Source organism: Rhinolophus sinicus, chromosome 8 (assembly GCF_057876585.1).
Source record: "Rhinolophus sinicus isolate RSI-liver-muscle chromosome 8, RSI-T2T, whole genome shotgun sequence".
NCBI classification, from domain to species: domain Eukaryota; kingdom Metazoa; phylum Chordata; class Mammalia; order Chiroptera; family Rhinolophidae; genus Rhinolophus; species Rhinolophus sinicus.
In genome coordinates this window covers 12,456,246-12,482,133 of record NC_142508.1, presented here as the reverse complement: position 1 = coordinate 12,482,133, position 25,888 = coordinate 12,456,246, and the positions used below count along the sequence as shown (strand labels likewise).

General features: G+C 35.1%; 1 protein-coding gene across 9 annotated transcripts in view; it reads right to left on the bottom strand.

The window, feature by feature from the left end:
* Positions 1–25,888, bottom strand: part of CNOT4 (CCR4-NOT transcription complex subunit 4) — a 114,041-nt gene that overhangs the window by 46,845 nt on the left and 41,308 nt on the right. For 5 of the 9 annotated variants that reach the window (XM_074315333.2, XM_074315331.2, XM_019750763.3 and 2 more), the window contains exons 2-7: positions 23,295–23,560; positions 15,033–15,230; positions 6,306–6,392; positions 5,429–5,530; positions 4,428–4,553; positions 1,583–1,716 (exon numbers count right to left, since the gene is read on the bottom strand). In XM_074315333.2, coding sequence (XP_074171434.2) covers positions 1,583–1,716; positions 4,428–4,553; positions 5,429–5,530; positions 6,306–6,392; positions 15,033–15,230; positions 23,295–23,468 — 821 coding nt within the window. In that variant the 5' untranslated portion in view covers positions 23,469–23,560. The remainder of the gene's footprint in view (positions 1–1,582; positions 1,717–4,427; positions 4,554–5,428; positions 5,531–6,305; positions 6,393–15,032; positions 15,231–23,294; positions 23,561–25,888) is intronic. The other 4 variants (XM_074315334.2, XM_019750758.3, XM_019750740.3 and 1 more) reach the window with 1 other exon arrangement.

Sequence of the window (25,888 nt, the reverse complement as noted above, 5' to 3'; positions counted from 1 at the left end):
TCAATAAAAACATTTGAGTATTGAGATCACATCACAATATTTACTTCTGTATGCTTTTAAATATTTTTCAAATTCCCTTCAATAAAAACACATTACTTTTATATTCAGGAAATAACAAATGTCTCAAAGAGAATCTAAAATTAAATTTCGGCTCTGAATTCTCTAGGAGCTATAAATCAGAATATGATTTTAATTAGAATGACATTTTTAATGAGAACAATTATGTGCATAAATGTTAAAAGATTCTGAAATAAATTTTTACTACAATAACCCCATGCTTATAAGAATCACTCAGAGTCAGCAACCAATGAGGTTAAGCAATAGCATATGGTTCATAATAAAATAAACACATGGGTAGAAAGGGGCAGGTACAAGAAGATCAATGGAAAGGGTAAAAGATTATCAACCCAGAAAGACTTCTTTTGGACTTAGGTTTGATATACACAAATTTCACAGTTTGCTATACAGTAATTTTATGTTTTGCTCTGTGGCCTCTTCTATATGTATTTATGCAAACATGTACATGTGTGTGTGTAAAAACAAGAAATATTTTAATTTGAATAAATAATCTTTACTATCAAAGCAAAGAAACTTAATAAGGACTTCAAGAATTTAAATACAAGGATATGTTTTTAAAGAAACTGACTCTGACAGCAAGCCATGTAGTTACTAGCTATATTTGAACCATGGCCCTTACATTATTTTAGTTCTAAATAGACATTGGACTATGAACATTTAACACCCAGTCATTCAAAACATCACTTAAAGAAATTTAATTTTGGAATAAGTTTTTAAAAAGAAACTCAACAAATCTAAATTAATTATAGCTACTTACTTTAAATAGATATTTTATAAAAGTTAAACTTACCAAATTAAAAAAAAAATAAACAAAGGTGATAACACATCAAATTTAAAGAACATTCAGGATAGATCATTACCCCAAAATTACTGTTTTTTCAATCAGATCATTTTCTGACCAAATACAAGATGAGAAGATCACATTTCAGAATGAGACTCAGTGTTTAAGACTGTAAATTTGTTTAAACATTGACACAATATAGATCTATGCAAAAACAAGTGGTCTCCTAACACGAATGATTCTGAACATGGGATGCCCTCCTCATGCAGAGGATATAAAACTTCAGGGATTCCTGAGACTAAACAATCACGAATATTTGTGTGCCCAAGACACAATACTTCAGTAACTGCCCCTCTCCCTTTCACCGTATTTTGTTCTCCTCATGAAATCAGGGAAGAAACCTCAATTAGGTAACAAGAGCCTTTCAAGAACCAACATCCTTTAATTTCCTTTTTATCAATGAAAGTAGTCTGCAGATCAATGCAAACGGGAAGCCATGAAGAGACTCATCTAAAGTATCACCAGGGAGCAGCAGGCAGCAAATATTCAAACCCAGAAGGATATTCAAATATTCAAACTCAACATTTCCTATATAACGCAATAATTCTGCAAAAATGATAGACATTGTCAAGAAAGATTCTGTCAGAAAAAGATGCAGAAGGAAAAGAGAAGACTGACAGATATGAAGGTAAAGTATCTGATTATACAAATATCGGTACTTACGTATCATACCTCTGCAGTGGTGTCACTTTGTTTTTATTCTTATCAACTGAACCCGTAGATAGTTGAAGAAAATTGGGGTTTAATTTATATAATTCTTGAAGTAGCTTCTGTTCATATTCTTGGTGTTTACCTGCCTAATGGAAGAAGAAATTAAAACTGCAGTGGGGTTCACAAAATGGCTGGTATAAAATACTGAATTACCTTCTGAATTATTAAAGATATCCTAAATAAAACATGAAAGGGTTTTTCATGATGTCAGAGAAACCTGTGAGGAGGTGTCATAAAGCTTCTTCTAGACCAATGAAAGTTCTCCAAAAAAAGAACAAAACTAATATATTCCATTACGGCATTTCATCGATCATTTTATTGTGTAGAAAAGCATACTAAAAGACATTTTTCTAACTCAAAAAAACTTGAAGCTCCCTTTAAACCTACTTTTAAACCCTATCTTTCATAGAAAAATTAAGTCTTGTAACAGGCCATTACTAAATTTTCTGAAGACCACTGAAAATCAGTCAAATTTTTTTTAGATTACAATTTTGTGTTTCTACATAAAATTTAATTTATTTTAAACTCTAGACCAGGGGTTGGCCACTTTGTTTCTATAAATAAAGTTTTATTAGAACAGTCACACTCATTCATTTATGAACTGTCATTTATGAATTGTCTATTATTTATGAGTTGTCTACAGCTACTTTCATGCTACAACAGCAGAATTGAACAGTTGCTACGGAGACTATGGCCCAGAAAGCCTAAAATATTTACTAACGGGCCCTTTACAGAAAATGTTTGGTGATCCCTGCTCTATAACAAAGAGAACTCTGTATTTCCTGTAGTTGGTAGTTACATATCAGAAGGCAATGTCACAAGCATTATGGGAGAAATTAGGCAAAGATTGACTGTGGAAACTAGTCATATACAGAAATACATATATTACAATGAAATCACTTTGAATAACTTTTTATTATTTAAACTAGTCATATACAGAAATACATATATTACAACGAAATTATTTTGAGTAACTTTTTATTACTTGCATGTATATCATGACTAGAATGACATTTTTACTTACATTCAGGGTTGTTAATTGTTTTAAAAGTGTGGTCTAAATAGATGTTATGGGGAAACCAAAAACAGAACAGATAAAAACAAAACAGTGAAAACAAGCAAGGGCAGGGCAGTATCCTCTAATGGGGCACAACTGTATCGTATTTACTACACAATGCATCCTTCCTGTTCTGAGAGGGCTCTTGTCTGCTTCAGTTGGAGCTCTAAATATTTCATAAGATAACACATTTTGAGGTAATGCAGTAACAACAACAACAAAAATCTGATTTTTGCCATGATGTAATTTGTTCAAATTTCCTTTCCATGCTGAGGAAGTATTTTAAAAAAGAATCCCCTTTTCAAAGTAATTTTAAACTCAGGTAAAGAAGCGCGAGATCAATTCCAGACAACAACATGAAATAAATTTTAAATTATCAAAAAAAAAAAAATAATAATACAGTTAGGTATGGATTTTACATCTTCAAAACACAAAAAACCCTGAAAATTCTTTTGGCAACCAATACTTCAAGAGATAGTATGGCTTTTGTTAGCCACAAAGAGCTCAAACTGATACTCAAATGATTCTACAGGGGTAGTTCATAAAATAAGTTAAATACCATTACAAATTAAGTTCTATGGGACTGTCCATCCATTTTTTTAATCTAATTTTTTTGTTACAGTTGACATACAATATTATAATTAGTCTCAGGTGTCATCCATATTCTTTTACTGTTCAATACTACTTAAAAATTATATGAACTGGTTCTTAGAAATTCTTTGGCAGAGATTTTCATTGTAATAGTACCTGTGAGTAAAGCATACTCCCCACTAGTCAAAGTTCAGTTTGAAATGGTTAAACCTTAGATTTCATCCAAGAAAGCTTCATCCAAAACCAGAAAAACAATCAAGAAGCACTTACTGGGATAAGTAAGAAATAAGGAAGTCATCCAACAGAGATCTTATTTTAACACTGTTTTTGGATCAGAAAGACAACAACTGTCAAGAAATTCCAATGTATTTATTAAAATGGAATTTACTCTGTAGTAACTTCAAGTCAAAAAGGTATTATTTCATTTTCTTTAACAATCTGCTCTTAAAGGAGCCCCTACCAGACTTTCTCTAGTTTGACCTGGAGAAAGGTAGCAATCAATGCCCCCCACCTTCTAAATGAGAAGTGTTCCTGCAAAAAGTCCACAATAACAACCTGAAGTCCTCATCTATAACAGGCAAGGGCAGCACTGTGCTTTGTACAGTCCTCATTTAATATGCTGTATGGTCACCAATTCTACGTGTAAAGCCATGTTTATACTACAAATTGAAAGGAGACAGGAGAAAAGGAAATGTAAAAAAGAAAATAGGATAATAAGCGTTCAATTTACCTTTTACAGGACACTTTCATGGGGAGAATCATTTTATAAAAATAATCTGAGCTTATCAACAACATTTGATGGAATATTACTTTCTAGCATGCTCTGTAAAGAGTAGAGATCAGGGGGAAAAAACACAACTCACAATTACAGTATCACACTGAGCTTTCATTTTGTTGACACTTCCTTTAAAGTAGCATTTCCCCAAATGCTTTCCTTGGTCAATAAAGTTCTGGTTGAACCACAGACCCATTTTCATTATAACAATATCCTACAGAATGGACCTTCTATTGAATACTGTTTGGAAAATGCCACTTTAAATACCAGTTTTTAAAAAAATAAAATCCCTAGTTTTTCCTTTTACAATTTTAACTTGCAAAGAAAAATCCTCCCTTTCCCTGCAAATTTGGAAGTTCACATTACTTTACTACCTGCATTTCCTCTTTTGTGAAGCTGGCGGCCTCATCCCCCAATTCATGTAGATACATGCAGTCAGGCTTTGGACACTGCATATTCTTTAAAAAGTAACTGCAGTATTTTGTTGTACCTAGAGATGCCTGCAGGAAGAGGAGGGGAGAGGGGAAAAAAGGACCCAAAATGTGAATGGCGCAATAAGAATTTCCATGTTTTATGTTTTCACTTCACCTAAAATGAGACACAGACATGATAAAACAAGGAGCATGGCTATAAATACTAGAGAACTAAACTATCACTAGCAGGATTTATTAATGATGAGGCCCATTTGGAAGAACTGAAGAAAACATCTCAGTCTATAGTTGCCAGGACTTGAGAATCCAAATGGTTTTCCCTAGCAATCAGAAGAGAAGACAGACAAAATCTGTTCCATGTCTTAAGTGGTTAGGCACATAAGAAGGCAAATTCCCTTTTCTAATTATGCCATTCTTCTCTCATTTACATAAAGCAGTGCTTGGTGGGACCCTTCACTCAAACCTGAACTGATCAATGTCCAAATATTTAAGGACAACAAATCAGAACCATTATCTATTTCTGATAAGCATAATAGAATCATTGTCACAGAATAAAATGTGTGTAAATATAGGAGATTTTAAAAGATTGTCCCTTACTAATGTACATGTTTATTCCTACCTAGCAAAACAGGACCCTACATAAGACAACAGTAAACAAATCAGCTGTCATGGGTTGGTCTGGATGCCTAAGAAGCAATCTTCAAACAGACTCCCTTCAAATGTAATACCGTGTTTCCCCGAAAATAAGACCTAGCCGGACAATCAGCTCTAATGCATCTTAAGACCGGGCCTTACATTAATTTTTGCTCCAAAAGACGGATTAGAGCTGATAGTCTGGCTACGTCTTATTTTTGGGGAAACACAGTATGTAAATGCTAGGTACTCCTCTACCTGCTGTATTTCCCTTCCCCCTTAAGACAAATAAATCAAGAGGATCATGTCACCTTAAGTGTTCTGCCATCTACCACCACATTGTTGACACACTGTATGGCTCTGAGAGCATCTTCTGACCGGATGTAGGTTACATAAGCACTGGCACTTGGACCCTAAAGTGAAAACCCACTTTTATTAGTTTCAAATTCAACAAAAACTTAAAAAAAAAAAAACTATCTTAAAACCTGTCTTGGAAACTTGAAAGACCTTTGTTACTACTGTCAGTAACAATAATCACATACTAGTTCATTTTAAAACAATCCACATACTAGTTCATTTTAATTAAACCACATACTAGTTCATTTTAAAACAATCATACTCAATGAATTTTATCTGATTTTAACTAGACTAAAATATCTTTGGTTTGGCATTTATTTTTTTAAAAAGTCATTTGACAGGCTCCTTAAGGTTACAAAAAACTAGAAGTTAGATTTTAAAAACTAAGATTTGAAGACCGTGTCAAATTATGGTCTTATAAAAATAAATGTAATTTTCAAGAACAGTCTATCTGCTAAAACCAGCATAACAAAGATGCTCTTTTAAGTTTTCCTTTTTATTAAGTTTTCAACATCTGAAAATATTAATTAGAAATCATTATCTAATTATTAAACTGCCAAACAATAGACTCAACTCCCCCTCCCCTTCGAACCGTTGCTAAATCTTTGTTTTACTAGTTCCCTTACTATCAATTTGCTGTTAAGTCTTGGAAGAGTCAAACGAGCACCAAAACTTGCCGCACCCCACCAACAGAGGTCACTACACTGCTTACGTCTTTGACACTCAAGCTTTCTCATCACAGAAAAGAAACATTCAGCCCAGGTCAAACCCAGACTATATGGAGGAAAGGCAAAAATCCCTCTAATGACTTATAGGGATGTAACGAGTTACCTGTGATCCCGCATATGATGTGCTATTATTGATGACAACTTTATGTATTTTACCAAACTTCCCAAAATATTCTGGTCGTTTTAAAACCTGTAAAAGAAGAAGAAATAAGATATAAAGTGGCCCATTTTCATCAACTTTATCCTGATAATAGGGACATACACTATCCCTCTTCAGTGAAAGAAAAATAATTTTTAATATTTTCTAATAAATGTGATTATTTCCTAACTACAATTTGTGTGGTTAACCTACAGAAAATCATCAACAGAGTCTAAAAGTTATTCTTTATTGACCCACTGAATAAAAACTGACACTCTCTAAGTTTGGTATTATCCACTATGTTCTAATATCTGCACCAATAATCTATGGGATCTTACCTTCACAGTATTCTTAAATACAAAACAGGTAAAATATTCTAACCACATTTTCATTAACAGAGGATCCTTATAGGAAAGCATTTCTCAAAACAATGACTCAAATTATGCATTAAAGACAGAGATAGAAACTGAAAGACATTAAGTAGAGAGTCTTTACTCATAAATGTATTGTACATAACATTTGCTATATTATCAAGCATTGTTTATGAACTACAAATACCAAATATGGTAACAGAATGATCCTCAACTGTCTACACTTTATATCACTGCGCGCACACATGTGTGTGTATTTAGTTTCCCTATGCCAATCAATTGTACCATTTCTCAACTGTCTCCTACTTTAATTTCTCTCTTTTCCTGGTAAGTAACTTATGTGAGGTGATAGGTGGGGGTAAAATAGTTGGGAACTAAATGTATACATTTCTTTCTCTATTACCTATGTTACTTCTTCATGGTTATTTCCCCTCATACTTGTGTCACCTCCTATACTTTGTGATCACTGCATGTATTCATTTAGCTTCTCCTACAAACTTAGTAGCTAAGCTGTGTGGGAAAATATTATCGAGTGTTTGGAAAGAATACCTTGCATACCTGTGAACAGGTATGCACACAGAGCTTTCATTGAAAGAGAGCTTGCTGTTTGACTGTAAAAAGTAGGTCTATAGGTAAATTTTAGGAAAAGAACAATGTAATTTTGAGGTAGCAGCAAATCACGAGAGAGAGTTTTGTATTAGGGTACATACTAGCAAATTAGCCAAGTTTAGATATGTTCTACATCAGACAGAATCAAAGCTTTGTGGCTAGGGTGTCATTAATTCTTAACAGTTTGCAACTTATTAATATACAGTTGATCCTTGAATAACATGGTTTGAATTGTGCAGGTCCACTTATACATGAATTTTTTTTTTCAATAAGTACACCGGAAAATTTTTTGGAGACTTGCAACAATTTGAAAAAACTCAGAGATGAACCTCATAGCCTAGAAATAGCATAAAAAAAAATTTAAGAAAAAGATAGGTATATCATGAATGCATAAAATATATGTAAACACTAGTCTATTTTATTATTTACTACCATAAAATATACAAATTATAAAAAGTTAATAATTTTCAAAACTTATGCACACATAGACCATATATAGTGCCGTTCACAGTAGAAAGAAATGTAAACAATCATAAAGATGCAATGTTAAATCATAACTGCATAAAATTTAAAATTTACTGTAGTGCATACTGTACAACTGTAATAATTTCGTAGGCACCTCCTGTTGCTACTGCGGTGAGCTCAAGTGTTACAAGTATCCGCTTAAAATGCTGTGTGATGCTAATCATCTCCATGTGAGCAGTTGTCTCTCCAGTAAGTTGTGTATCACAGTAAAAAGAGACCTCTCGAGATTCTCACTTATGTTTCATTGTGTTTAGTGCAATATCATAAACCTTGAATAACATGGCACCCATATGAAGCTCCACTAGTGATGCTGGGACTGCTCCCAAGAAGCAGAGGAAAGTCACGACATTATGAGAAAAGCTGAGTGCTCGATATGTATCACAGATTGAGGTCTGCAGCTGCGGATGCCCGCCATTTCAAGATAAAGGAACCCAGTGTTAACTATTGCAAAAAAAAGAAATTTGTGAAGCCCTGAATGCAGCAATGCTAGCATGCACAAAAACCTTGGACTTCTGCAAAATACTTTTTATCTCGTACTGAAAATGCAACTTCTATGTGGGTACAGGATTGCTATAAGAAAGGCGTACCTACTGACTGTAATGTGATTCGAGAAAAACCAAAGTCATTATATGACAACTTAAAGCAAATGAAAGGTGAAGGAGATATAAAGCTGAAGAATTTAATGCCAGCAGAGGATGGTTTGATAATTTTAGAAAGAGGTTTGGCTTTAAAAATGTGAAGATAACAGGAGAAGCAGCTTCTGCTCACCAAGAAGTAGCAGACAAGTTCCCAGATACTATCAAGAAAATCATTGAGGAGAAAAGATATCTGCCTGAATAGGTTTTTAATGCACATGAAAGTGCCCTATTCTGGGAAAAAATGCCAAAACGAACAGTTCTTAGTAAGGCAGAGAAGTGAGTACCAGAGTTTAAGGTAGGAAGGGATAGGTTAACTTAACCATTTTGTGCAAACGCAGTCAGGTTTCTGATCAGGACCGCCCTTATCTATCAAGCTGCTGCCCCCGAGCCTCGAGGGAGAAGACAAACACCAGCTGCCAGTCTTCTGGTTGTACAACAGGACGGCCTGGACAACAAGAACTTCTGTCTGGATTGGTTCCATCAATGCTCTGACGTCAAGAAGTCCCCTGCTAGTAAGAGACTGATTGCCGTTTAACGTTCTTTGTGCTTGGACAGTGCCCGTGGCCATCCAGACACCATGAGTTCAACACTGATGGAGTCAGTGGTTTACTTGCCCCCAAAAACAGTATCTTAATTTAGCCTTTAGATTGGGGGTCACAAGGACCTTGAAGGCTCATTACACACAGTGCTCTATGGAAAGGACTGTCAACGTGAGGGGAAAGAACCCTGATCAAACATCATGAAAGTCTAGGATTATATCACTGAAGATGTCACTGTGGTTACAGAAAAGGCCGTTCTAGCCATCAAGCCCGAAACGAGCAATTCCTGCTGGAGAAAATGGTCCAGATGCTGCGCATGACTTCACAGGATCCACCCCGGAGTCGATAAAGGAAATCACTACAGAGATTGGGGACATGACAAAAAAGGTGAGGTGAAGGGTTTCAAGATAAGGATCTCGGAGGATTTCAAGGACATCAAACCCCCCCCCCCCACCCCCCGAGGCATTAACAAGGAGACTTGAGGGAGATGAGCGCTTCGGGATCAGTGCCAGCCGAGGAGGAAGACGACGCAGAAGGAGTAGCGTCAGAACACAAACTGACATTAGACACTCGGGCAGAAGGGGGCCCATTACTCAAGATTGCTTTTGACTTCTTTTACACCACGCACCCTTCTACGACACGGGCACCGAAACTAAAACAAACAGCGGAAGGATTGGTACCTTACAGAAACCTTTAGAGAAATTAAAAAGCCAAATGGTCCGCTAGAAACTGTGGTGTGATTCCATAGCTGCCCCCAGTTTGCCTGCCTTCTGCCCCCCCTTCCACTGCCCCTGCCACCCCCGAGTCAGCAAGACCAGTCCCTCCTCAGGCTCCTCAACGTGAAGACGACAAGGATGAAGCTCTTGGTGACGAGCCACTTCCACTTAATGGACAGTAAATAATCTTCCTGCCCTACAGTTAATAAACTTATCTGCGTTTATGTGTCTGTGTGTGGAAACCTAACAATGAGCAGCAAGAACCGTAGGGGACATTCCTGCGCCATGATGACCATCGCCTACGCATTCATCGTGTGGGTCATCGTGTGCAGGCTGGTCCTGAGTGCACAGCCTCTCCTTACACAGGCGTACGGGGCTATTTAATATAGAATGAATGTATTTCACTGTTTATAACTTTGTTTTCAAAGAATTACATTACTATATAGTATGCTTGTCTCATAATTGGAGAAACTGCACATTAGCCTATCATAAGTGGTTTTTAAAAATGTAACAGTGTCTCTAATACTGTCTTATGGCTGTAATGTTGTATGCCCTAAGAATTTTTTAACAATTCATTCAGTGCAAGCGGTTGGCGTTCCTAGCCCCCAGAATGTTCAAGAGTCAGCTGTAATTACTTTTTTCATATTTTATTTCAGCTTCTTGTAAGTATAGCGTTGTCGTGGTTTCTATAGCCAATTCTAATGAATTAGAAGGAGAAGTGATTACAATGGTTTTCGATCATTTTCCACCAAATCTCCTGACGGAAACGATAGTAACAGTGGAGAAGGCAACGACCATCAGGCTATTCGAAGCAAAGTCTCAAGGTTGAGGGGTGGGGAGCGTATACTCTGAAAAGCCTTCTGGCAGGTGGGGTGTGTGACCGCATTCAGTATTCCAGCTGGATACATACCAACTCAGCAAAAGGCCTCACGGCCAAAAGACCTACTTCAAGGGCTTCTGGCTGGTCACCACTTGTGCTGCATCAACACACCGTATCACACCTGAGTTCATGGCAGTGGATCACAACGAAGGCAGCATTTAAGGGGGCGTCTTGAAAATTTGTGGGAGCTTTCATCAGGGGAGGTTGTCAAAGTGACTGTCACTATTGTTGTTCTGTGGATGGGAGCCAGAGATGGCTTAGAATGCTCAGACTAGCCCTGCACAACACAGAACTGTCCTGCACAACTTTTGAATGTCCAACGAGACATTCATGTAACTGAGAAGACTGTTTATAATTAAGTGAACCTAGAAACAAATTCCTTATTATTTATAAACACAGAGTAGTTCCCTACAGTTCTGACATACTTTGAATTTACAGGAAAGCAAATAATATGTAATTAAGAGAAGACTACAAATGCTTTGTTTGGAATTTTATTAAGAGTTGTTCCAGAAAAATCACGTCACTGACACATGGTGCCTGAGTTTCTAATATATACACGTTCAACAATCTGCATTTGTAGCTGCCACCTTCACAGTGATTCTACAGACAGATGTAAGCATCTTACTATTTTATGATATACTGAAAAATAGTACTTCCCAAACTTGAACACACATAAATTATTTGGGGAACTAGTTAAAATGCAGATGTGGACGCAGCATCTGAGGCAGGACCTGAGAGTTTGCATAATAAACTCCCGGGTGATACTAATGCCACCTGGGTAAGCCCAGAGGCCACACCTTGAGTAGCAAGGTTGTAAAGTAGCGGTACCCAAGTATTTACAATTAGAAATAGTCTTTTTATAATTCCTTTAATTTCTCCTTTATATTTTTTTTGTAAATTAAGTATATAGACAGATTATATTATCAAGAAGTCATTTCTTGAAAGTCAAAGGGTGTTATAAATATATTCATTTAAAAAAAAGTGGGTACTAGGTCTGATAAGGTTGAAGATCACTAACTTACGTAAATAGTTTCTGGCCTGCATGACAACAAAAGGTTTTTATATAATTACACTGACATGTCACACTGAAGCGAGAATGATATTTTCGAAGTACAACTCTAGCCATGTCACTCTGTTCTTAAGAACACTCAACAGTTTCCCGCTGCCTTGAGCTAAAGTGCAAACTCCTTAGCATGGTTAGAAAGCCCTTTTTAATCCATTACCACTTACCTCTCCAGCCTCATCTCTCACCATTGCATTCTTCTAGCCCAACAAATCACCTGCAGACCGGGCTCTTTCTCATCCCGAAGCATTTGTATAGTTGTTATAGAAGCATTCTACTCCAAAGATAACACAGGGGTACATCCCTCCCCCGTAAAGGCCAGGTGCTATGTCCCGAGCCTCCGCAGCACACAGCATTTCTCACTGTGTCCCATTAGTTTTGTAAATAAGCAGGATGGCCTTTGTAGTGGCGCATGCTCGGGGTCTTACACAGCGCCTGGCACACTGCAGTCAAGTGTTCGTGGACATGACAGATAAAAATCAAACAGTTGGTAAGCAGCTGGAAGGATGAATGGATACATGGATGGATGGTGAGAGGAACAACAGACCGACAATCAGTGTGAAATACACTGGAATAGGAGCTTTATGAAGGGGGGTATGTGGGAGCTGCAGTTGGGAGATTGTTCTAGTCCTGGCTCTGCTATGAAATGAACAGCTGTGCGATCATAGGCAAGTCACTCAACTTCCCTGTGCCTCAGTTTCTCATTTATAAATGGAATGGTTGTGTCTTGAAGTCTTTTAGTTCCTTGAACAAGCTGCTCTCTCAGGCCACCACACACCTGGGGCACTTTTGTCCTCCTCCGCAGGGAGGTTTTTTCATAGATCTCTATACTAGCTAAGTTCACCACTGTGATATGTTCCCAAAGAGCCCTGTAGTTCCTATTTATAATGCTCACAAGTTCTTAAACTCTGACTTCCCCACTCGTCTGTAAGCTAGTTAAGGGTAGAGACTGTCACTGGCTTGCTAAACTACTATCTCCAACATCAAAGTACAGATGAATGAATTAGATGCCAACAAATCAAATTTGACAACCTAGAAGACGATCATGATTAGCTCTAATCATTACCTCTAATTACCTATATAAAATAGTTTTTCTACTGATCCATAAATGATACATTGACAATCTTGGTACGAAGTTTTCTGATATACAAAGATTATTTTCAAAATAAGTTTTAAATTTTCCTAAACTCTCCTGTTTTATTAATCATCCAAAGGTAAGAAAATAATACGGATTTTCTTTAACTTGAAAGTTACACTAACAATTTGAAACTGAGTTTTCTTATGAAGTCAACTATAAGTTTTCCAAACTGAAAAGGTTATATAGACAAATTAAGAGAATTTTTAGAGGTAATTATTTAGAAGTGGTAGGATCTAATCAATAGAACACTGGTCTCTGGTCTTCCTAGGCTTTCAAGAGAAATAAAAGAAAAACCAACGTTCAAGAAAATTATTCATTGTCCTCTTACCAAGCAACAATTATTTCAAAAGTATGAAACCACTGCAGCAGTTTTTTGGGGTACATTTATAGAGTCCAATATTGTATTCTCTCTCACTAGTCACAACCGAGATTCATTTTCCTGTATAGTTCTTCAGATTAATCATACTAGAGTTACGTTATTTGAAGTGGAAACAAGAAATTTCTGTAATCCAAACTTCAGACTGAGACTATGGCTTAATTTTACCTAGCCTTCTGGTGCTGCTTCATATGCCTCCAGTTCTACAGCCGACCAGGTCCAGGATGTAGTAACAAAATCAAGTACATTCACATCCAAGAGTTGTCAAATCAAGATAAAAGGTCCATTAGTTTACTGGAGTAGCAGTTTCAGAAATGTCAAAAGTAGATTTTACTAGGTAAGATTAGTAGGAATAAATAGAAGCAGGTAAATAAAAAACTTGCAGAGGTAAGAAGTGCTCTCTGGTTTAAAAAAAAGGCAGAGCTGAAAAAGGGAGGTAGAAGGATTGGTGCAAAGTTGTGGTGGTAACCAAGGAAATGGTCAAGGGTGAAGTGGGATTCTGCCTGCCTGGGGAGTTAAGTACTAGCTTAGAAAAAGGAAGAACTGGCTGCTGAGGCTGAATCATAGACCCAAAATGAGCTCTCTCCCAACATCCCTCACTGAAGAAGTCTTTCCCTGTATGAACTCTAGACTCACTCTTTTGGCTTTACCAAGAGGCTGGTCTCCTGAAAATCATGTAGTCCACTAATGCCAGCATCCCTGAACCTGGGTCCTAGTAATTTCTCAGCTGCCGCCATACTTGCTGCCAATGATAGACCCTTCTTAGTAAAGTCTACCTGATTTTCTCCCCTACTGATCTTGAGCCCTTCATAACCTCAATATATAGTAAACTCATCATCAGTAAATATTCATTATTCTCTCTAAATTGTATTTTCCAACATCAAATTTTAGACTCCTTAGATTTCCTCCTTCTGGGGTCTTTCGCCCACTGAGCCAAGCCCGATGATTCCCACCCTCCTAAGCATATTCACTACAATCTACTGTTTGAAGAAGCATTACTTCAAACCCTTCTCAAGGGGTACTTGCAGCAGATCTCCCAAATCCAGCTCCCTCCTACAGAAGTAAACAGTCTGGCTGTCATCGACTTCTACCTGCCTTCCCATTAATCTAGTCGGCACCTCCTGGAATATCAGAAACTGAAAATTAGCAGATGTGCATCCAAAGGCGTCAGGGCAAGTTAGGAGTTCAACATTAATAAGGCAGATGATGAAAGGAGAGAAAAGAGGTAATAAACAGGAGAGTTAAGATCTCCCCTGCATCCATACAAATGACAAAGAACGTGGTTCATTATTTCCCTTCATCAAATTCTCCCACTTTCCCCAAAGTTGGCTTAAAATGAATGAGTAAAGAATGATGATATAGTATAGCAACAGTTCACTAACTGTTCTATAACCAGGAACTAGTACTTAGGCACGATTTAAGAAAATACAGATGTCTAGTGGGATCATATAACTGCACACCCACTGCTGGTCCTAATAGAGCTACAGTAAAGAGGAAAGAAAGTAATCTAGTCATATATTAGCCTTAACGGCAAAACAGAACCATTAATTACCCAACTTTCATAGTTTATTAGCACTCATGAGGACTTTAAAGATCTAGTTCAACTGCCTAGTTTTACAACAGAAGGAAATGAGGCCAAGAAGATTAAGACCCTTGCTTAAGATCCCAACTGGTCATTGGTTTTTAGTGATTGTTTAAAAATCACTGCCCATTTTCTCCTAAATTTTAATATTTTCCGGGGAATTCTGCACTTGGACAGGGTCAGGTGTTATTTCCAAATAAGATGAGTAAAAAGAAAAAATGTCAAGTTGAGAAAGAAAACAGAAGAAGACTTACCTCTGGATCTGCTAGGCGCTGAGACAGGCCTACAACAAAGACGAGGTTTTTTTGTACAACACGTACACTAGCCAAATGTTTGCGATTTTCTGATATTTTCTGTTTTCTCTCATTTTGTTTCTGTTTCTTCTCATTCTTTATCCTTTGCAGTTCCTCCTGGGAGAGTGGTTTATAAACTGCTGGGTCTTCTGGATATGGCTTTAAGCATAAAACAAACATAGAAGTTAGCAATAAATAAATAGAAAAACTGTACAAATAACAATCAAATTCTCGATAAAGGATAAGTGGTTATTTGTTACAGCTTCCTTTTCCTGAATCTTTTAATTGCTTAAAATATTTTTTATTCAATAAAAGTTAAATGTTAAATAAAAGTTTTTTAAATACTTGTTTTTAGAGCTTAACACAGACCACTTTTAGCACTAAAACTTAAACCACCACCAAATGTTCTAAAATAAAAAAAATAAAAAACAATCTTGGTATTTCCTACAGTGCCTAGCACACAGTTTACAGGAAAATTAAACTTCTAAGGTGCTATGGAAGCGGCAAAGAGTACAAGTTCTATATCTAAACATTGTCATTTACATATTGCAATCAACAAATATTTAATGAAAACCTGCCATGTTCTAGAGGATTAATGAAGTTATTTGTTTTTTAATACATTCCCAGTCAAAGAGGGACTCAAAAGGGGAAATAAATACAATACAGATACTCTGGCGTAGGAGTTTGAATTTAGTTTCAATACTTACTGGCCATGTGGTCTTAGGTAAATTAATTAAACTCTATGCCTCAGTATCCTCATAAGTAAAATGAAAATAAGCATAAAGGCTGGTGTAAAGATAAAATAACACTCAGAAAAGAATTATTATTATGACTGGCACACAGTAATCCCTCAATAAACATTAGCAATTGCACTGTTGTAATTTTTTCCTTTCTCTTCATTACAACATTGTTTTTATTCCCACTGCTAAACTAAGGCTACTGGTGGCCGGAATAAGAACTGTGGACTCACACTGCCTGGCTTTCAATCTTGGCTCAATCTTTATTCTCTGAGACACCTTAGCTAAGTTATGTGACCTGTCTGCCTCAGTCTCCTCTTCCGTAAAGTGGGAATCACAATACTTTATTCAGAGGATTTCTGTGAATTTAAAAATATATTTGTAAAGTGATTGAAAATGTGTCCTGCACATTAGCATTCAATAAGTCAGTTATTAATACTACTAATAAAACTAGTTAGTAATAAATGGAAAATAGGACACATTAAATACAACAATATCTAAAAGTGGACATGAAGAGATCTCAAAAATGGGAACCACAATTGGTTGGGATTTGTGCCTAATAAGACTATAGGTGTACGGAACAACAGAAATGATGCCATCAAGAAAAACAGTGGGAACAAGGAGGGAATATCCAAAACCCTGAAATCTTGCTATGACTTTAACATAAAGTTAGTTTCTTCTTTTCATATATAAGTAAAAACAAAAAATTAAAAAATCCTTAAATTTGTGCACACACATTAATTAAGAAAATGAGATTTCCCTCTACGTGCCTCAATTTCTCTGCTAGCATTCTCTGGCATTGTAAAATCCTGATAAAAGATGATGCCAAGTAACGTAAAAGTAAAAAAATGCATAAACACAAAAAAATGATGGAGAATGACAAGTGCCAAAAATTACACTGCAATATCAACTATCACCAAGTATGTTACTGATGCACCACCAAGTTGAGTATACAGCTCTGGTTATCCTAGTCTTTTTGCTGTTATTCCATGTCTTTTTTTTTATGGAAATATAATTCCACCAGGCTTTAAGGTCAACTTTGTTGGAAAATAACTGCTATATAATGTGAAAAAACACCAATACAGGAGAACAACAGAACAAATTAGTTTACTATGGTTTACTTTCCAAGTATCTCTTATTCCAGCAACATAAACGAAGTTATAAACATTAGTTTTTTAATCTTAACATATTTATAAAACTACATTTCTGTTGTTAGGAGGAATTAAATAAAAAATTTTTAGACAATGTAAAATGTGCTAATTTTCTCTAAACACAAAGGGCAAATATACAAAATCTTATTAGCCTTAATTTGTCTAAAGGTTTCATTAAAAGTTCGAAAAGTATGCATTCCATGATGATTCCTCCTCCACACACGCCACCAAAAATACTCTATAAATCCAATTGGCAGAAAATTAGTTAAGTTAGATACAGTGAAACGAGGAAGGGAGGTAGACTAAAAATGAATGAAGAAACATAATTTGAATAACTATAGATAGACAGTATGACTTACAAAGCTAGTAACAGTAAGCAATTCTAAAAATAAATACAAAGAAAATATATCTGGTCTATTTTTTGACTGAAACACATGTTTAATTTTCTAGGAATATAGCACCCAATTAAAAATTACAAGTAGAAAATTTTTCTTTAAAGGTATTACTGTGTGTTACCATGTTTCCCTGAAAATAAGACCTAACCGGAAAATAAGGCCTAGCATGATTTTTCAGGATGACATCCCCTGAACATAAGCCCAAATGCATCTTTTGGAGCAAACCTTAATATAAGACCTGGTCTTATTTTCGGGGAAACAGTATATATATCAAACTAATGCAAACAGGGTACCTGTGGAAAAGCATTTTTAATGTGTAAAATATTTTTAAGTGTTATTAGGTTGGTGCAAAAATAATTGCAGTTTTTGCAATTATTTTTAACATTAAACTGCAATTACTTTTGCACCAACCTAATAATTTGGCAATAAACTTCCAAACTACTAATTAAGATGGTTTATATTCTCTAGTTTAATCAATTTTTTCACATGTGTAGTACCTTCCACTTTTATTCCTAATGTATTTACATGTGTCTTCTCTTTACTTTCTGATCAGACTTGCCAAGAGTTTGATTATTATAGTGGTCTTTTCAGAGAACCAGCCCTATAATTTATTAAAATACTACTTTTCTTCTATTTCACTACATTCTGCTTAATCCTGGTCTTCCGTCCCAGTGTTTATTCTTTTTCTGGTTTCTTAACCTGGAAATAACTTCATTTACTTTTGTTCTTCATTTCTAATAAATGCATTTACAGCACTAACTTTTCCTCTTGCTAAAATACTATATAAAACTTTATTTTTAAACCAACATCTTAAAAACAATAATGATCTGCAGTAGGGAAGTCCCAAGCCAATTTCTAGATGAGAGTCAAAATCCAGAGAGAGAAGTGGAAAGTCTGAGTAACAATAAAGAAAGAAAGGGGGACAAATGGAAGAGGAGGGATAGCATTCAAAGCCCAAGGGCAGCCCAAGGTGAAGTCTTTCAGGACAGCATCCCCACGTTAAGTTGAGATCTAGCCCACCCCCAAAGGGCTCTTTTAGCCTCAGGATTAAGAACAAACTACGGAGAGGTCAGAACAAGCAAAATGAAATGGGGGTCAAAGAAAATCTTTCTAGAGAAGTTGTTGAAACCAACCCTAGGAAAGATTTGCACCCTGGAGAACAAAAGACATAAGCTTGGCCAGAACAAACACTTTTATACTTGAAAAATCCCTAATGGCAATGTCTATAGGACTCAGCAAAAGCAAAATCAAAGCCTCTCTAGAGGAGGGCAAATCCACCTTGGGCCTTGGAGAACCCTACAAATAATTCAATGATAACAATTAGGAAGTAATCACAGATAACCATGCACAGAAAGAAATAAAAGAACACGAACAACAACCAGCAGAAACATCCCTCACAGACTAGTTACCAGAATATTGGACACAGATTTTAAAATAATGCTTATCTGTTCAAATATATGACAAACTTGAAAATATCTCCAGAATATAAAAAAGTCTATTTTGAAAGTAACATATCAAGTATGAAAAAAGAATAAACATTATTTCTAGAAATGGAGAACACAAAGGCAAAATTTTAAAACTCAGCAGACATATTTAGCAGAAGACTGGACCTAAAAAACACCTCAGACACTACAGAATAGAGCAGAAGAAGTCATCCATTAATGCATTAAGCAAAGAAAAAGACAGAAAATACAGAAGAGATTAAGAAACATGGAAAACAGTGAAAAGATCTAAAAAAACACTTAATCAGAGTCCCAGAAAGAAAGAGAATTAAAAGCAGTATATAAAGAGATAAAAGCGCACTTTTTTCCAGAGCTAATGAAACTCACCAATCCAGATTCAAGAAGCCCTACAAACCCTAATCAGGATAAATGAAAAGAAATACACGAGTTCTACTTTTTGGAATTGGTTAATATATCCATTGTGGCCTAATAGTCACTTTTTGTGCCCACTGCACTTGTTTATTTTAAAGTTTTGTACAAATTTGTTTGTAAAACGTATGTGCACACACAAATATACACACACTTGTTGTGTTACTCAAATTTTCCATTTCCTTTTTATTGTTTATTTCATCTGTCAATTTCTAAAATATAGAAGTTAGAAGTCTCCCCATGATGAATGTAAATGCGGTATTTCTCCTGGTATTTATATCAGCTAAACACACTTCAAAGCTCTGCTGTTAATTAAATAAAGTTCATGAGTTTAGGGACCTTTTATCAGTGAAAAAAAGTCTTCTTTGCCCTTTTAAAATGTTTGACCTTTAATTTGATTGTAAGTAATAGCAACACTTATAACTTCTCTCCTATATTTCCATTTGCCCACTATATCTTTTTTCCCTAGTTTCACTGATATTTTTCTTATGTATGTTCCTAGTCACAGTGACATAAGGTTTATTAGGAAAAGGAGCGGTCCCCATTTCCTTCCTCCCCACACCAAGTGCCTCTCCCTACAAATAACCTGTTGACTCTTTTAGATAATTGTTTTGTCATTTACCATCATATCGTTAAATAACACGCCTGTATTGCTACTTCTTCATTTTTCAGTTTTTGATATCATCACATTATGCAAGTAGAAGATTTAACTTTCTTTTAGCTAGCCTAACCATACATCCCAAGTACACTTTCTAGCCTTCCACCCTAATTTTGGTTAGGACAACATTCACGATCACATTATTATAAAATTCAAATGATATTTATACACTTCCACCGGCAGCCATGACAGAGTAGATGGTAACAGACTAGGCCTAGCAGCATAAACAACTAGAAAACGAGACACAATATAAAAAATAAATGTTTTTAGACATTGAACAACAGGCAATGAACAGCAGGTCTGTGAACTTTGAGAAAAAAGAAATAAGACAGGTGAAAACCATGAGTGTCTTAGCTTTCTTCTCTTGTGGCACTTACTGGATACCAGCACTGGGTCCAACAGTCACATTGGGCAGAGGAGACAATGATCAAAATTTGAAGAGACTGGGGCAATTGAAATTTATGGGGCAAAATACCACAAAGAGTGAACTAGTCCAAAAAGAATTCCAGAAATCTACATTCCAGGAATCCTGTGATAGCTAGTTTCCACTAAAATTTCACAATTATATAAATAGATGTTGATCTTTTCCTCAGTCATCTTACTTTCTATTCACAGAGGCCTTCTGAGCACAACTGCTTTTCATCATTAGTAATTTTCTTCTATTAGTTCTTTGATTATTTCTTTCCATCCATTCTTAGTTCACTGCTTCAGAAACTTCTTAGCAGAGATCAGAACCAGTGGATCTTTTATGTTCTTAACTTTCATGCTTTCTATTTTTTATCTTTTTGTACTATATCAAAACATACTCAGCACATTCTTCCAACTTACCAATTTACTCTCGAAATGTACACATTCTGTTCTTCAGCCCATCTACACAACTGTTCATTTTTAAGACCTCTAATTTGCTCTTTTCTAAAAATGTTCTTTCTACACGACTATATCATTCTCTCTTACTTCTTTGAGAAGTACCAGTGACAATCTTAAAAATTTCTTTCTGTTTGCTTACTTATGTTAGGTTGTTCTATTTACTGAATTTGTGCTTCTCTTTCTTTTTTTTTTTTTTTAATTAAATTTATTGGGGTGACAATTGTTAGTAAAATTACATAGATTTCTAATCATCAGAGAAATGCAAATCAAAACCACAATGAGATATCACCTCACCCCAGTCAGAATGGCTATCATCAACAAGACAAATAGTAACAAATGTTGGAGAGGTTGTGGAGAAAAAGGAACCCTCATACACTGTTGGTGGGAGTGCTTCTCTTTCATAATGTTAGTTTTCCTAAAATGTCTGTTGATTCTTGGTTGCTGCAACCAGTCTATAAACGCTATTTCTGTTTACTGTAGGATGCTCTTTTGTGGCTATAAAGAGGACAAACTGCGGGACGGGCCATGTCAGTAGTTCATCTTCTGACCACAGGAGGTCCATGTCTTGCCGGGTATTTCCCTCTAGCTAGAGAGGCTCTGACCCACATTCATAACCAGTGTGCCAGCTAGAGGACATCCGTCTCTGCTACATGGCATAAAAGGTGAGCTGGCCCTACACGCCCCTCCAATGCCATACTCAAAACAACCACACTGATATTTTTCTTAGGCTCTTGAAGCACCACTATTCTTCCTTTTTTCAGCAGTCTTTTCCTAACTATGTTTTTTGAGCTAATGCTCCTTTATTGAAATTGATCCCAATGGCCTTCTTGCATATTCCTCCCACCTTCTGGTCTTCCCAGAAAGGCACCCTTTTATAGATAACCAGCTTTGCTATTTTGTTTTGTTTGTATCTTTACATTTTTTCTATGTTTTTCTCCACTTTATAAGGATTTGAGGTGATTCTAAGTAATCCGTAAAACTGAAATGAATTTGCCATTTCCCTCAATAACTGCTTTTTTCTCTCATGACAATTTAACAATTAGTCTTTTTGTTAAGACTGTACTTCCTAACATTTCAAAGGAAAAAAAAGAGAAAAACTTCACAAAGTAAATCAAATTCATAAGCCTTCTGAGTTTTAGGCCACCCTGCAAGTCATCGCTTTTAACAAAATAGTTCAACATGATGGTCTTCTTATGGAATGACCAGAAACCAATTTTTAAAATATTGTTTTTGTTTCAAAATGTTTTAAGTGTTTTAAAATATTATTGTTTCAAATCCATTAACACAAATTTATTATAGATTGTGACCAAAGCTAATGTGCTAATGTTAAGGTTTTCACTCACACTCTTAAAGTGTATTAACTATATAAAAAGACTAATATACATACACATATGTATACATATGTGTGTATATATATATATACATATTCTACATGATAAATAGCTATTATATATGTTATATATATATATATATTACATATGTAAAAACTGTATTAATTAATACTTAAGTAGATCTAACCATTTTTCATTCATGTACTATATTTTAAAAGCCCACTAGATTTAAAAAAGAAAATTGGACAATGCATTGCCTTCTGAGATATAATTCCTCTGGAAAGGAAATTGAAAGATAAAATTTTAAAAAATAATCTAGGTATCTAAAACACATTTCCACTTTCTCAAAATTTGGTAGTACTGAACACAAAGCTCTCTGAAATGGGTAAACAGAAAAGAGGGCTTAAATCATACAGACATTAAAGGCAAAAAATAGATCTTTGCATTAAGCCCTTACTTAGGTCACAAATAAAGTCCTTAAAAATAGAAAAGCAGCAATCCTATTCAACCTGTCATTCACTATATCTAACTGTTGCACCTGCTTATTAAAACAAAACCCAGAAAATTAATAAAAATCATAGGTTTCTTTTTTTAGAGTTAGAAGGAATTCAAAAGACATATTTGAATCCCAAACCTACTACCCACTAGTTGATGCCTATGGACAAGCTTCTTCAAAGGTCCAGTTTTCTTTAATGTATAATGGGGACAGCATTATCAACTTGTTGTTAGAACTCAACAAATGAATAACTTACCTTCTGAATCAGAATTTCGATGTCATTTTAAACCCATGATTTCTTTTAGCAAACATAAAAACTTCTCCCCTGTTTTGTACTAGAAAGTTAAAGAGAATTCCCCCCACTAGATGTAATGTTAAATGTGGTTTTCTAATTTCATACCATCCTATCTAAATTCTTTGCCTCTCTACTTCTAATTCTTTTAAACAGTCAGCACCACTGATCTTGTTAATCTTCTCAGATAAGAAAACTGAAGGGTAACTGGAGAGGTTACGTGACTTTACCAAGGTCACATACTTAACAACAAAGCCAAGACTTCACTCTGACTTGTAAGGGCAGTGTTCGTTCTACTTTGTTATATTTTAAAAATAAAATGCTACACATAATCTCACCTGAGGTCTGTAGAGTCTTTTAAATCTACTTACTCATACACATGGAGGGAAAAAGAACTGCACACAAAGTTACTTTGGAGTGTTTACCTTTCTACATGCAGGACAAAGCCCATTTTCATCAGTGCGAATTCGATGCCAACAAAATCGGCAAATCTGGTAGCCACAGGTGCAAGGGAAAAAATTGATATCATCTATCTCCAAGGGCTCCATGCAAAGAGGACATTCCACAGGGTCTTCCTTCGCATCAGGACTGCGAGACATCTTCACGTTTATTAAACAGCAGCAAAAGTTTATAATAATTTAAGGGAGAAAGAAGTTCAGCACTGAGAATTAAAATGTAGAACTTCAAAGACCTGCATTAAAAGAAACAAAATACACCGTTACTACTGGGGAAAATATGGCATTTTCAATAATCAAGAATCATTTCATCAAAAAATTTGAAAAATAGTAATCAGCCCAATTTTTGCTATCATCTCAGAACAGGTTTCAGAATGGAATTCTGATATTTTTTAGGTGTCAAGATAAAAATCTTAGCATTATTAACTTTTTAGATTCAACAGAAAGACGGAAGAACTTCCTTTTTTCTAGATAAAATATTTACTACCAAACTAGTACTAATCAAACCATATTTTAGGAGAATAAATAATATACAAAAAAATCTTCAATCTTAAAATACACTCTTGAATTGTCTTACCTTTGACCTAAAAGCTACTTAAACTGCAACATAACTAAAGGAGCATGATAATATCCTAAAATGTATCACAATTTATAAGATAAACCTAATGAGAAAGAGAGACTTTAGCCATCTATAATTGCATGCTAATATCAAACACTTACCAAAGAAAACATAGGCTAGAGCTGAAAATAATATGCCGTAGAACCTGTTTACAATTAAACATGTATTGATATGCCAAGGAAAACTTCTGAGAAAATAAGAACATAGTAAACAAAAGTATTCCTAAGGTAATGCTATAAGAAGCCTACAAAAAACAGGAAGGGAGAAGAGAAGTAGACCTAAATATATCAAAGTCTTTTATAAAATTAAATAATTTATCTTTTTAGATTGTGGAGAGTTGGAATTTTGTAGGTAAAAATTTAGGCTAAAGTCATTGTTAAATTAAAACATTAAACTGGAGTCACTATTTTAGGTTAAAAAAATGATAGCCTCCAAAATACAACTCAGTGCAATCCCTATCTAAATAACAGTTTAAAAATAATTTGACAAAATGATTCTAAAGTTTACATGAAAGAGTAATAAATGCATGAGAACTACTTTGAAACTTCTGGGAGGAAATGTGGGGATTTGTGCTATCAGATATTAAACTGTAATACAAATCTACAGTAATTTAAACAAGTTGGTATTGGTACAAATATAGATGAAAGATCAAAGAAACTAAATAAAACATCTAGAAACAGAACCATAAATTTATGAGATTTAATATTTGGTAAAAGTGATATTACAAATCAATATGGCAAGGATGGACCAATTTATAAGCAGTAAAAGGCTAGTGGTCTATCCACTCTAAGGAAAAAAAACAGTATATATCTATCTCATACTGCAATCAAAATAAATCCCAAATGATCTGTCTAAAAAGCTATATATTGAAATAAACTATCAAAGTGTTAGAAGAAAAAAAGAGAATTTTTCAAATCTTGGGATACAGAAGGTCTTCCTAAGCAAAAACAGAAATCCAGACGCTCTAAAAGAAAGATATGATTGACTTAGCATGATGGAAGAAAAAAGAGTTAAAGGCAAGAAACAGTAAAGGATGTATTTCAAAGAAGTTAGTCTCCCCACAAAGTAGAGACTATACCGATCTAAGTTCCTCTTCACAAAGAGGAAATGGGAGCACAGAGAGTACCTTTCCTTAAGTTGCCCATCTATTACTATGTTTCCCCAAAAATAAGACCTAGCCGGACCATCAGCTCTAATGCGTCTTTTGGAGCAAAAATTAATATAAGACCCAGTCTTATATTAAAATAATATATATTAGATATATTTAATATATATAATATATATAATATACCTAGTAAAATTATATATATATATATACACATATATGTATATATATATGTGTGTGTGTGTGTATATATATATATATATATATATATATATAAAATATAACATATATTATAGTAAAATAAGACCGGGTCTTATATTAATTTTTACTCCAAGATGCATTAGAGCTGATGGTCTGGCTAGGTCTTATTTTCGGGGAAACACGGTAAGTGGAGCAGCCTAAATTCATCCCAGGAAGTCCTAACACTCCTTATACCACCTAATACTCTATCTTACATAAACACTCACACATACGCACCAAGTGCCTTGCTGTTTTGCAGCACTGCTCATACAGGGAGAAAGCTGCCAGCAATCAGCTGAGAAGTCATTAAGTAAATCATATAGTCATAAGGTAGATGTGTGTGTTCAATCAGAAGATATCTATTCTATGGTGTTTTTAACTTTTGAAAGCAAGTTGGAGACTAACATAATATACAGTTACTTCTATATAACAGTATAAACCTTGTATGCATACATATTTGATTTGTTTCTCTAAACAAATAAAGCACACGAAAGGTTACACCGCCAAAATGTTACCATATCACAAAAGACAAAATGAAGGTAGTAGACTACTGGTTTTAGTTTTGAAAAATCTGTATTATCTGAATAATTACAACATTTT